This window comes from Poecilia mexicana, unplaced genomic scaffold, assembly GCF_051168715.1.
Source record: "Poecilia mexicana isolate PSO_F unplaced genomic scaffold, ASM5116871v1 scaffold_14, whole genome shotgun sequence".
In the NCBI taxonomy this organism is placed as follows: Eukaryota; Metazoa; Chordata; class Actinopteri; order Cyprinodontiformes; family Poeciliidae; genus Poecilia; species Poecilia mexicana.
Window position 1 is genome coordinate 718241 of NW_028263383.1, and position 13808 is coordinate 732048.

Sequence of the window (13808 nt, forward strand, 5' to 3'; positions counted from 1 at the left end):
GGCATACACTGCTGGAGGGTTTTGAAACTCACGTGCTGGTAATTCAGAACATATTTACTAGAGATGTGCCGATCAGTTTTTTTCCTGCCGATTCCGATTCTGATCACCCATGAGGGCCGATCACCGATACCGATCACATAATTATTATTTTTTTAATCATAAGCACTACGGTTACATTATGTGGAAAAAGGAACCATGAATTCACCTTAATTTAGACAAAACTTGCTTTTAATAACTTTTTCCAAGAAAACAAAACAAAACAGGCATTGTGCAAATTGTACTGCTATTGATAATACTATCTTTAACAGACTGATAACATATGAAGGCTCTGAAGAGGTTAAATAATACAAAGAGCCAAAATAAAACCTCTCAACATTGCCAAAAAATTCAAGTGTTAAACTTATCATTCAAAGGGAAATACAGGATCCATTACAATAAACAATCCAGAGTTACTGATGAAAACTTCCTGTTAGCATGGCGGCTAGCTGATTACTGCTAGCTCTGAGTGACTGTTTCTGACTGAGCGGAGTAATTATGCAGAACAGGGAGGAGATCGGTTATTTTTTCAGAGATTATCTGTCTCATGTTAGGACAGCGAAAGTTTTAATACATATGTAAAATTTATTTTTTTAGGTTATATGTTGCAGCTTTAAGCAGGTTCGGTGTGAGAGTCACTACCAGGTGGAGCAGAAGCGAAGCTCCGTCTGTCAGATATTACTACCTGTAGCAGCGGTTCAACAGCGAGAGCAGAACCAGCGTCTTACATCGCAGCTCGAAGACTTAAACAATTTTGCGGGTTATTTGTTTAGTTTTCTGACCATCATGCTAATCCGGGTGAGTGTTTGTAGCTGTGCGCTGCTTTACCTGCTGTCTGATCCTCCATGTCTTTTTTACTGCAGTGAGCCTCGATGTAGCCAAACTCCGTCAAGTATGGCACTGTTTTTATGCCATATTAGATTCGTCGTGTTGATGCATTTTGACCTGCTTCACCCCACGTGCTTCAATTTTCCACCGCAACACGCAAACTTCCCCATTCACTCAGTGCGTTATAGTTACACATCGCTTAGGATTTGTTGCTGCGCGTTTGCGCAGTGAAGGAAAAAGGAGACCAGCTGCACAGGCAGGTTGGAAATGAGATGCAGGTGATCGGTTTGTGTGATCGGCAACAAGAGACCGTGATTGGCGATCACCGATCATACACTTTTTCACGGAAATCGGCCGATTATGATCGGTGGCCGATCAATCCGCACACCTCTAATATTTACCATTTTTCATGATGTTTGGTTCAATTCAGATAGAAGCAACCCATAGCATCTGTTCAAGAAGATGTTTCAAGGCAGGGTGTTGTGAACCAGAGAGATCACAGTTACATATTTTTTTCTGTTTCGCAAGTGACAAATGAAAAATGTATAAGGCAGCCGATTGATTGCTGGTTAGTTTATATATATTTTTGTGTTATTTAAAGCGGCTTTAATAATTGAGAGCATATAAAACATTGACCTCAGGCTGACATCACTAGAAATATTTCTAAATGGGAAATTAAGTGATTTTTGTCTTGATTTTTCTTGTCTTGCATTATTCCAACTTTCACAGCTCAGCTATATTAGTTTGCACTGTGATTTCTATTTTTCTTTAAGTCCTGGAAACTTCAGCTGTAACTGACCCCAAGTCAGTTTGTCCTGACATTCTTGATGTTTCAGGTCTAATCAGGAAAACGGCCCAAGAGCAAATCTGGAGCGGAGGGATGGATGAGTAGCGGCTCGATAGGATTTAGACATAAAGTCAAATTAGCGAGCTAAACCAACTTGTTCGTGTTTAAGTATAGCAGGTGCTCCATCTTCTGCAGTTAATTAAGGGAGATGGCAGTATTAGCACATGGAGGATCTGTCGCTTGTCAGGTACATATCGCTGGATTGGATGTTTGTCTAGGCAGTGATGTTGTAACTTTGAAATATTAGTCAGGATCATAATCATTATGATGTTTTTTTTTTTTTTTTTAAGAATGTGGAAGGGTGACAATTTGCTCACAGAGCATGACATCGGTTAAACCCTCCTTGCAAATTTTGGGATCATAACAAACTGTTTCTTTTTTAAAAAGGTGTGTTATTCCACAGCAAAAAAAAAAAAAATCAGTACAGATCGACAGCCCAGATATGACATTTTAATTTTGTGTCTGTTCTGTTGCTATCGCACATGCACACCTGTGGACCTGCTCTCTCTCCTATTAGGAAGAAGCTGTGAGCTTTGATAAGGCTTTTTCCTTTTAGCTTAAACACCACATCATCACAGTAGCTTCGATATGTCTTAAGAGAGGAAGAGAGTTTACCCAGGAGCTGCATTAATATATGAAATCCTTTTGTATGATGTGAACTTAAGATATATGCTGGTTCTCTGCCCCGATCTCCCACAGTTGCATGCAAAAGCAGCCCTTAGAGACCCTCTAGTAAAACGCAGAGCCGCGGAAGATAAAAGATGGTCTGTTTGGTGGGGGATTCCTTTTGGTCTGTTCTCATTTCTTATGTTGACATATCAGGTTGTATAATGTCTCGAGGAAATTCACTTTTTCTCTTTGAGAGTTCATATAACAAAGCTGTATCAGAACTTAATTCGGGAAAGTCTTGCATTGATGTACCTTATAGAGTTGGAGCAAATATATTAAAGTGCTTCACTAGAAAGCTCCGTTTTGCTTTTGGCTACAGCTACATAAGGTGCCTCAACAGCAGCACATCATTACCATGTCAGTAATCGTGCCTATGTGCGCCGTATGAACTGAACCGTGCAGACTGGTTAGATAGTTAAGATTTATCTGAGGCACTCACATTGCAAAAGGCACACATACTGTAATTGCAGAGCTCTTTGAAAATGGCATCACATTAGTGGATGCCAGTCAATTGTACATAACAGGTTCTGCTACCATGAGATTGCTAGAGTAATTGAATAAATGGGAAAAAAGGACCTCATATGTTGTATAGACAGCTGTTAACAGCTGCTGGTAATAATAATACCCAAATCTATATAAGAGATAAAATATTTTCTCACCAAAAAGCATGTCATTTGCTAGGTGTGCATTAAAGATTTTGCCCTGGGTAAAAACTGTCATTTTGTTGTGCATTATTGAACAACAGTGGGTGAAAACAAGGCTGATGTTATTGTTTACATTTGTACCCTTTCTTCCTTCAGCTACAGTAATTCCTCTCAATAACTGTTTGATGCTATGGTCTCATCTTCCAGCCCGCCATGTTTTTGTTCCATTTAGGTCCAGGTAAATTGTTCACTTAACTTCAAGTCTGATTTCTTCTCGTGATATTCTTTTCAAATGGAGGAATACAGTATAGGGTTAATAAAATATTCTGCTGTTGTTGCCCCCCAAGCAAATTTTCATTGAATTGACACAGAAATGTCATCTTCCATTTAAAGAAAGGGTAAATATGGTTAAAAGTGATTGTTGAAATGAAATCAAAATAGATGCATTGATGTTTTACTTTGGTTGATCAGAGGAGCCAAAAGAGGCTGACTATTTGGGTTTTAAGTACAGTTTTCTGGCCTAATGGCCTAATGAACACTAGAAAACCTTAAGGAACACCTTTTGGTAAAAAGAAAAAAAGACACACTTTGGATGTCCAGAGTTGGATGCTTTCTTCTTTATTGATCTTCAGATTAAGTTACTGTATTGCAAATGTTCAAACTTAACCAACTGATATTTGGTAGTATTTTTATCCTGTGCAATCTTCAATCACTCTTTGTACTGTTATACAACACCTGATTATAGATTCATGAACATTGACAACCAGTTAAGTATGCAGTGGCTTGGATGTTATGCTAGGTTTCTTTGATAACTTTTTACCTCTCTGTTTGAAACCTATTTGTGGCAGAACTAGAAATGCTGTGACTGATGGCCAACTGGTTGGAAACTCAAACATAAACATGTATATTTTGTCTGATCAGTTAAGATCCTACACCTAAGGTTGTTGGTTGTTGTTAGGTTGTTGTTATGCTGAAAACAACACTCTTCAGTGCAAAAGCTGTTACACAAGAAGGAAGACCCAAAGGGTCAATGAGGTTTTTAAATTGAAGCAAGACAGTTATAAAATTCTCAAAAGCTCCCTAATGTAAACAACTAAGTGCATTGCCTTTTCAACAACTGTGCAGTCTTCATAAGAAAAATATTATGGATGATATAATTAGATTATCCAGTGGAGGGTTTCATACAGATATACAGCTTTGTGTGCCAAAAACAAGAGAACAAAACTAGTGTTTCTGTGTAGTGAACATCATGGTCACTGATGTAAGCGGGGCTGGAAAGAGACAGTAGATTGTGAGAATAATTGTAAACAATGAGAGCTGTCACAAAGATCTGGGATCGAAGTTGATTTTTGGTTTTAGTAAACATGCTGAGGGAGCAACTTTGGACTTAGTTTGAGTTTGAAGCATTTTCATCTAGAAAAAAAAAACAATTTTCTGAACAATACAATTGTTCCAGCTGCAAGTCATTCAGCCTCATATTTTTGATCCTCTGATTCATAAGCCATGATCAACACCAATGTCACCTGGATGAGAGGAAGCGACTGTCACCTCCTCGCACGATGTACATAGGAAAGGAATGGAGAGGGACATTTCTAAATTAACATTTAAAACAAAATTAATTTGTTCAGACATGAAAGCATTTTCTTAAACATTCTTTTGAAAACATGCATAGAGTTGCGTTTTTTTATATGGGCAGTTGCTCAGGGCAGCATCTGAAAGGGGTGGGCCATCCAAGTATTAGAAAATGAAATGCATCTTATTTGTCAATTGTCCCCTGAACAAGTTTGCTACTACTTCTATGCATGTGTAGTAAAGTAACTTCTCCCTAGTGGGAGACTACATTACCTGCTTTCATCTGCAAAACAAAATCAAATAATTGCTTGGAGAGGGCAGAAAGGGCTTTCCGGAATGTGTGCACAGTTATATTTCAAGCTTACGAAGTTAGACATGGTGATTAATTGTGATTAAACACAACCCCAAAGTGTGATTAATTTGATTAGAATTTGTAATCGATTGACAGCACTAGTTTTAATATTGGCATTTTCAGTGTTTAGCAGCTAAACACTGACTTTTGCTATTATAGAATGCTTAGGACGTCATAAAACGTCATCTCTGCAGACGATAGACCGTGACATCGATTCTTCTTCTAATATAAATGACTAATGACCCCCATAGCTGAAATACATTTAATGCTGCTAAATATAGTTCTTAAATCAAAGATAATTGGTAGTGCAGGTCAGCACTTGACAAAACCACTTACATAACTCTGATCGCTGCATGTCTAGGCACAATTTGCTGGACTCATGAGTTTCAAAACTCTTAAGATATTCTTTGTTTATTCTCCTACATTTTTCAGAAACATGTTTTCTGATGATCATCCTTGATACACACCTCTTTCACCTTCAAAGAAACTGCTAACCTTAGAGATTTGCATATCTTTTTCACTTAGAAATATTTTCGACAGATCTGTGTTGTAGAGTGTATCCCAGCATACATTTAAAGTCACACAATATACCAAAACTTTCTGCATAAATTTAATGGAAAATCTTTCAATAATCGAACATAAAAAAGGCTCCCCTATCTTGGGAAGAAAAAAAAAATACTGATTTAGACAACAGCAAGTATAGAAAATATGCTAATCATGCCTTATTAATATTAGGTTCAAGATGTCTAATGGAAAAAATGTATAGTACTGCACAAACTTGAGTGCAAGAACACTAGGAAGTATATTCAAGTGCATGTAATACCACTGAAACAAATGCACTGCAGGTCCACTTAGCCGTTCCTAAACCTAAGTGTCTTGCATAACAAAAAATGAAAGCTCCTGGAAGGAAGTATCAGGTGAAACTGACACAACATTTCGGTTTTGATGCTTACATTATCCAGTGCAAATCAGAATGCATGTACTACCTCTTGCTCTGATGAAGCCACTTTGTATATAAAAATCATAATATAAATATACAGCCTTGGGGAAATGGATTGCCTGAAAAGATTACATGGGGTGTTCTCATGGCCTAATTTTTATTTCCTTCCTGTAAGTGTGATTTAAATAACTGAAGTATCATTTTACTGGATTTCTGTGCATTTAGTTGCTTCATCTTTCAGCAGAAAACTAACTTTAATTATCCACTGTGTTTAAGTGCTTGCTTGCGCATGTAGAGAAAAGACATAATCTCAGCAAGTTCAAAAACAATCAGTTTAGTCTCCATAATTATCAAAGGCTTGATATAAATATATGTGTATTTTGTCTGAGCGTAAACCTAAAATGTAAGATATATTACCAGGTATAGGACTTTGGTATTCAGAACATAATCTGTTGTCTTTGCTCAAACGGGGTGCAAGAAAAAAATAATTGAGTTTGAATTGGTTATGCCTGGGGCTAAGTGCTAAAACAAATCTTTAAATGAAATTTATTACAAGCGGGGTTACCGTGCCCAGGTGTTATTGAATTCATTTCTCATTCTGACCTGATTTACAACGATAACGGTAATAAGTGAGACTGGCAGAAAAGATGACAGTGACATTGCACATCATGGATTCCCTTCAAGGAGATTGAAATGCAGTCAATGTCAATGGCTTAATTGATCCGTGCAGATGGTGTCTTTTGTTTCAATTGTTTTCCTCAGCAGGGCGTATTGTCATTTTCTTAAATAAATCCATGTGTGCCAATGGAGTCATTTTCACAAATGCAAAGAATTTCTCACTCATTTATATATCGCTAAGTTCATTCACAGGGAACCATAGTACCTGGTTAAAAGGGTTCTATGAAACAAACGGGGAGATGTTCATCCTTCAAGTCATTTGTATTCAGCCAAGGACAATTTAGGCAGACATTGTGGTTTGAGGCAGTTCACTGCTCTTCATTGTAAGTGCAAGGTTGATGAGACCCCCCAACCCCAAACACTGCCACCCCCACAACATACCTTCATACCACAGAAATTAATGAGGAAAATGAAGCTAATGAGATAACAAGCACAAGATGGAGAAACGGGCTGATCTGACGCATCCTCCCGGTTATTTGGCAATATCTGGAGGCGTCACCGGCCTCAGACTCTCATTTTCTTCCTGTCATATTCAATCAGCGATTCCTGCCTAAAATAAAAAGCGAGTCTCTAGTGTGACCATGACCAGCAGAACACTTGGTGTGGCTGTTCTGCTCACTTTTCCTCCCTTTTGTTTTTGTTTTGGTTTTGGGGGGTGTTATTAATAAAAGGTTTCATGACTACGAGATAATTTGGTACCATGAATGTTTTGGTCTAAGGATGCACACAGTAATTATTAATAATGAATGTGAGGTTTCACAAAGTACGTTGCTCAACGGAATAAATGCTGCGCCTGAAATGTTTCTGTGAGCTCCTTCCGTTGTAGATAATTAGCAGCGTAAAGTAATGAGGTCACTGTTAATGGTCATTTCTCTTTACATGCTTTGTCCTGATGAGTGACAAGCCTAACTTCTCCTAATTAAACCAGTATTTCTGCAAATCTGTATACCTGGATCATTTATGAGGAGGCCAGGTAAGGTAGTAGGTCATCTGTGAATTTAAATACCATGCTGCTATATAGTTGGGATTAATGTACTGAGTGATAAAGCCTTTCGCATGGGGCTTTACATAGCGGTTTGCAAATGAACTTGTGACTATAACTGTACACCGAATTAGGAAGTGATTTAATATACTACAACATTTAAGTGCTGTTTGCCATTTGTTTTGCTGAATTGTTCGACTGCAGCGTGGCTCTGTGAAAGCTGCGGAGAATCCCGAATCAATCTGTTCTTTGAGAAAACAAACTACAACTTTAATTAGGTTGCGGAAGTTCAGAAAGTTCACTATGTTAAATTGGACTAAATTGCACATAAAAACGTCTTGTTGTATGGCAGGGAATGTGACGACCAAAAGCATGTTCCTGGTTTACATTTAAAACATGGCTGTATTAAACATGGGAGACAGCAAAGAAAACTGTGCAACCACCAATTTGTCTCAATAAATGATCATCATGCTGACTTCACTATAAATATTTGATATAGTTAAGTGCCAATTAACTGTGGTGCTTTAATGTTTTTTGAACCTATGGGATTTTCTGTATTTCTCCAAATGTATAGGTTTACCCACAGCTTTATATAGCTTAAAGGCCTAAAAATATATCTATCCTGTTTAGTTTAGGAATGCAGAATTAAATATGGATGACAGGATAATAGCATCCTACCCTGTGCAACTTCCTTGAACAACTTGTTTTTCATTTCTGATTATTGTTTTACATTAGTTTGAAGAAACTTCACACCTTCAGCTCTGAAGTTTTTGTTCGTTTCCTGTTATGAAATCCTCTGTTTAGTTGGTGGGCAAGATTCTTATTGGAACTAGATTAAGGGGTCTAGGTGTTTATTAGTTTCCGAAGACACACAAAAAAAGCGCACAATGGGCCAATCCAACCCCACCGGACTGCGCACAGAGTAAAAAACGTGTGTGGTCTAAGTGACCCCATCGCTTAAGACTGCGGGAGAGTTAAATAAAATAAATTGGTGTCAGTATCATCTTCTCATTACCTGTTTTTTTTTTTTTTTTTTTTTTTTTTTTTTAAAAGCATAAAATCATGACACTACTACTATTGTGTTTTGCCATTAGAATAACGTTAGTACGCTGGAAAAAGGTGTTTTTCCTTTTACCATCTGTGTATTGAAACCAAAGCTTGTATTTTGGGGTCATTTGTCCACTGAATGTTTTTCAATACCCATAAGCCTTTTGTTCACTGTTCTCTTCAGCTGAGCACCAATGTCGCTTCTCAGAATTGCAGAAAAATAGAGCGACGTTGCTCTGTTTTCCTCTATTTTTTAACCCCCTGTTAAATTTAATGAAATTTTATTCTTGATCACAAAGATTGTGGCTTTTGTGAGCAGCTGTACTTGTGGTCCGTTTGCGGACGTGGCTCTTCCATCCACAACAAATGTGTCGTTTTCTTCTCATTTTCAGATTGATCCTAAGGTTGCCTTTCCCCGTCGCGCCCAGCCTAAGGTAAGAATGAATTTCTCACTTAGCAGCGCTTCTAGAAAGTGATCATGCGTCATGTTGCTTGCTAAGTTTTATTGTGCTCACACAACCTTTAAAAGGAGAAACAAAGATTGAGTTTGGATTTGTTGTTCTCAGCTTGGCCATATTGTTTTACTGAAGCGATTACCCCTACAGATTATTAAGGAGGAGGTTTCAGCTGCGATGAAAGAATATATTATTTTTCTTTATTTCTGTAGTGTTTTAAATCTGGCAGATTTTCTGTGATATTACTCTCTTTCCTGATGCGGTTTTCAGTCCCGTTGCTGCAGTGGTATGAAGTCGAGCTCTACTGCCTCTTTAAGGCAGCAGTGCATTGCTGTTTGAAAGAAGTTTAAATTCTTTTAGCTGGGATGAAAAGAATCAAGATGCTCCTGTCTTTTGTTAGCTGTTAAAATGTCTTTGGTGGCACACATTTAAAATTAAAGGGCAAGTTTTATTTTTAACTGATTAGGCTGATAGTTCCTTGAATACATGTTTCTGAACTGAATGGTGACTTCCCAGCTGACAGTGATGAATTACACTTACTGGCTGAATTACAAGTTGGAGTTCTTTTGTCACATCCGGAGTTGAATGAGACTGAATGACATGAGTGATTTAGAAATATCTTTATTGTGTGGCATGCATGCAGAAATTGTCACAATTAGCACTGAAACAATGGGTGATTGAAGAAATAAGCCATATTCCAATCATGCAGGAACTGTCACACAGGCTCTTCATGATGCGTATTATCTTTTCTTTTCTTGATTACTGGTCTTGAGCGCTTCCATCGACAATTAAATATTCAGCATGTGCAGATGGCGCGGTGGAGTAGTCAGGGGCTTTGTTGACATGCCCCCTCACACCATCCACCAGCCATTAATGTGCAAGCTATAGCGCAGTGCACTGTAGCGCCATTCAGCATCGCTTTCAGGGGCTTTTTTACCCCCACCTAAACCAGGTGGAAATCGATAATAGATTTTCTCCTTTTCCCTGGATCACAAAGAGGGGCATTGTTAAAGACTTGTTCACGTTTCAAATAAGGAATTGGCAGTGGAAGCTTTTAGAGCCTGAGCACACTGTGACTTAAGGATATCGGCGTGCGACTGAGAAACAACCGGTGTTTTTCCACTTTTTCTTACACGGCAAGCCTATCGACTTAACTTCATCTCATCCGAGCTTTGCTAATAAAAGTTGAAGGTGCAATACAACAACTCGGATGTTTGATGATGCATCCAATTATTGGGTGAACAAGTGAGTCAGCTTGCTGTGTGGGTTTCTGCTTATATTTTTCTTCCCAACCATTATGCAAACTTTCGCAACAACTTAAAAGGAAAGTACACTATTATTTTCTAAAGGATACTTTCCATAACTGGCACTATAATGACACTGTGAAAATATCACTACAATGAATTGTTAAATAGCCATAAAGCAGTTTTGTGAGAGTAGCAAAATGGTTTTACTGAAAGTGGATTAAAAAGGTTCTTAAAACAATTGGACCAAACCCAGTAGATTTAACATTGCAGTGGTTTGTATTTTAGGTTCAGCTGGTTTAAGACTTTTGAAAGAATACCCATTCAGATGTTCCTATTTTTAAATTCCTCTCTGTCTAGAATGAGCTTTCTTTTGTCCCTTCTTTTGCCTCTGCTGTCTTCCTGCTTGGCTGCTTGAATAGGTTGGCTTTTTTGTTTTAAAGAAGCTCAGCTTGGCAGGTACCTCAGTAGCTTTGGCTTCAGAGAGCAAATCGGCGTTTTCACGAGTTAGCGACGGCTTCGGCGCCAACCTCGCCGGTGACCTCCCACCACTCGGTGCTGCAATATGGTAAAACTATACAGTATGTACATCACGTAGCTTAATGCTGAAAAACAGGCAGGAGGTGAAGGTGAACAAGGAGGACATTTCACTGTAAACAAGCGCGGGTGTTTGTGCCGGGATGACAGGATCAGAGGGAGAAAAAAAAAAAAAGCCAACTTGTATCAGCAGACATTCCTGACACTGCCCCAAAACATGGACTGCTGAGAACAGAAAACAGACTCAAGGGTGTTCGACATCAGTCATTAGGATACATTAAAACTCACACATCCGCTGAAGTGTAGTTAAGTATAGTCTAACATTTAATGCAAAATCAATTTCTATAGCTACACAAACCTGTAAAAAGTCAACCAAACAATTGCTGTGGGAATACGTTACAGAATAGATTATTCATGGTGCTTTGCAAAAGTATTCAACCCAACCAATTGAACGCTTTGAACTTAATACCACCTTAGCTTCGAGCTTAAGTATGTGTTATTAGAATTTAATGTGATTGAAGAGCACAATGAGAATCAACTGGCTTTAGTTCAAGACTTTGACTAGGTCATAGCATATGAATATGTTTTGACCTAAACCATTCCACCTCAGTTTTGGCTGTTTGCCTTGACAGCAGATTGACTTCCACCTTCATCTTCCCATCAACTCTGACTGACATCAGTGTCAATGCTGAAGAGAAGTATTTCCATGGCATGATGCTACCACCATTTATGTAGCAGGGATGGTGTGTTCATGTTCAGATTGCATTTTTAGGATTTTTTTTTTTATATAACCCTGCCCTGCTTTAAGTTTTTCCCAAACTTTATCCCTTCCCTGTCTTCTGTGTTCCTTGGTCTTCCTGCTGCCTGTTCACTAATCTTCTCCAACAAACCCCTGAGGCCTTCACGGAACAGAGTATTTATACTGAGATAAAAGTTCATATAGGTGGACTCCGGTAATTGTACTGGGTTTTATTTAAGGGCATCAGAACACAAGTGATTAAATGCCACACTTCAAAATTATTTTCATACTCATATTTCCCGTGCATCATTTTCCTCCCATTTCACAGCCAAGCACCATTTTGTTCAGGGCTATCATGTGAAATGTAGAAAGATCTATGAAAAAGGAGGAGGAGTAAAAATATCTTTGCGAGGTACAGTAAAGATCACACACGGTAGATTTTCCTCCTAACATTTAAACTTGCCTTTAGGGAATCATATGTTTGCATGATTTAAGGAATCTTAAGGTTTTGTGTCCATTTGCAACACAATATTGGTAAAGGGCACAACGTGGAGATAACCAGCGGTCCCGTCAATCAAAGAAAACAGACTAAGGAAATGCAGACCATGCCATACATTACAAATGAATAATGTTCTACCTAATCTTAGATTTTTTTAGAGGTTGTGCTTACAAGTACAAAAAAAATGAAAAGATATCAATATAGGCTGGCCTGCAAATATTCAGGGATTAGTTTGCATCTGAGGATGACTGACAGGTGCGAATGAAAGGATTAAACAATCATGATGTGATGCAAAGTGCTTTATGCACATTCATTTATGCCTCGCGTCCTCCTCGCCTGTCTGGGGATAGCCAAGGCTTTGTTAGATAGGCAGCTGGACGTGGCTTTAGAATGCCAGGATTCCTCTGCAAAGGTTTCAGCATCTTAGCATTTACTTCCACACCAACCAAACAGTTCTTTATCCGCCAGCTTACTGGCTAAAAACCGATCATATTGGAAGCTGGTCCCTGCAGTGGTTGTTGTTCAACGTGGATACAAACACAGGAAGCATGTACCGAATTCAGCCGTCATCGTGCATTGCTTTGTTCTCCAAAGCGTTGTTCGAAGTTCTACCCTCAGTTCACACCTGGAAATTGCTTAGCAGATGTGATAAGTGGCTGGCAAGTGTAAAAACAGAGGATTATGGTTTTCATGAAATGCTTGGATTAATAGCTGTGAAGTAATTGTAAGGTGTGATGATCAATCGCCTTTTCAGCCGAATTGGACAGATCTTCACTCGCATCATCCAGTGATCAAAGTGGATGCTTGAAACTAATTTAAAACAAAAATAAATAAGTCATTTCTCGTTCCAATATATACATTTTCTTTTGGTTTAGTGAATGAAAACATTATTAGCAGATGTTTTCATTTTATCAGGTGTAATTATTTATGCAGCTTCCTACAAACAAGTGTGGTTTTAAGATCCTTGCTTTTCTCTTATTTCCCAAAAATACATGCTTACGTGCACACGCCAAAACAACCCACCCTCCCGTTTTAGTTTTGCAACTGTGAACAAAACGTGGTAAAGGAGACGGAGATGAGATAATTCACTGTCTCTGTGCCTCCTTGTTTGATATTTCCCAGTAAGACCTGAACTGAAACACATAAACGAGGACACAGTTTTTGTTTTCTTTCTTTTCTTGTTTTTTTTTTTTTCAATTTTATTTTAAGAGGAATCAAAGACGGTTTCTGCCGACATCGCTTGAGATTTACCACTCAGCTGCCGGCGTCATTACCGCTGCCGCCGCCGCTGGTTTTGTTTCTCGCAGTGCAGTCACACACAAGCATAACATGTCCCAGCATGATTTTAATTGCCAGTGGGACTGTGGCCACTTCAGTGGGAGATGAGTTCTGATGGCTTGTTATGGAAATGAAAGGAGGGAGCAGCTTTGATTTACTGAGCACCGGGCGTAACCCTTTCGTTGCACCTTTCAAAGGGATTTTCGTGCAGGCCGAGTCGGGCGAGTCACCTCTGTGACCTGCTGAGCGGACTTTGGGATGCAGAAAGAAGGCTTTGTTGTTTCATGAATCGACGTGTGCTGCCGAAGAGCAGCTGGAGCAACAGTTGAAGGAAGATGCTTGTTTTGTTTACATTGACAGTTCTTCCCTAAAATTCTCCTTTCAGCTCCAAGAAAGAAAACTGAGTTAGCACAGTATTGGCAATGACGATTGGGGTTAAGGTGGATGACAAGACAGAAGTA

General features: G+C 38.7%; 1 protein-coding gene across 6 annotated transcripts in view; it reads left to right on the forward strand.

Moving 5' to 3' along the window:
* LOC106927450 (RNA-binding protein Musashi homolog 2) overlaps nucleotides 1–13808 on the forward strand; it is a 295157-nt gene that overhangs the window by 6839 nt on the left and 274510 nt on the right. For all 6 annotated transcript variants that reach the window (XM_088012508.1, XM_088012506.1, XM_088012502.1 and 3 more), the window contains exon 5: nucleotides 8988–9029. In XM_088012508.1, coding sequence (XP_087868634.1) covers nucleotides 8988–9029 — 42 coding nt within the window. The remainder of the gene's footprint in view (nucleotides 1–8987; nucleotides 9030–13808) is intronic.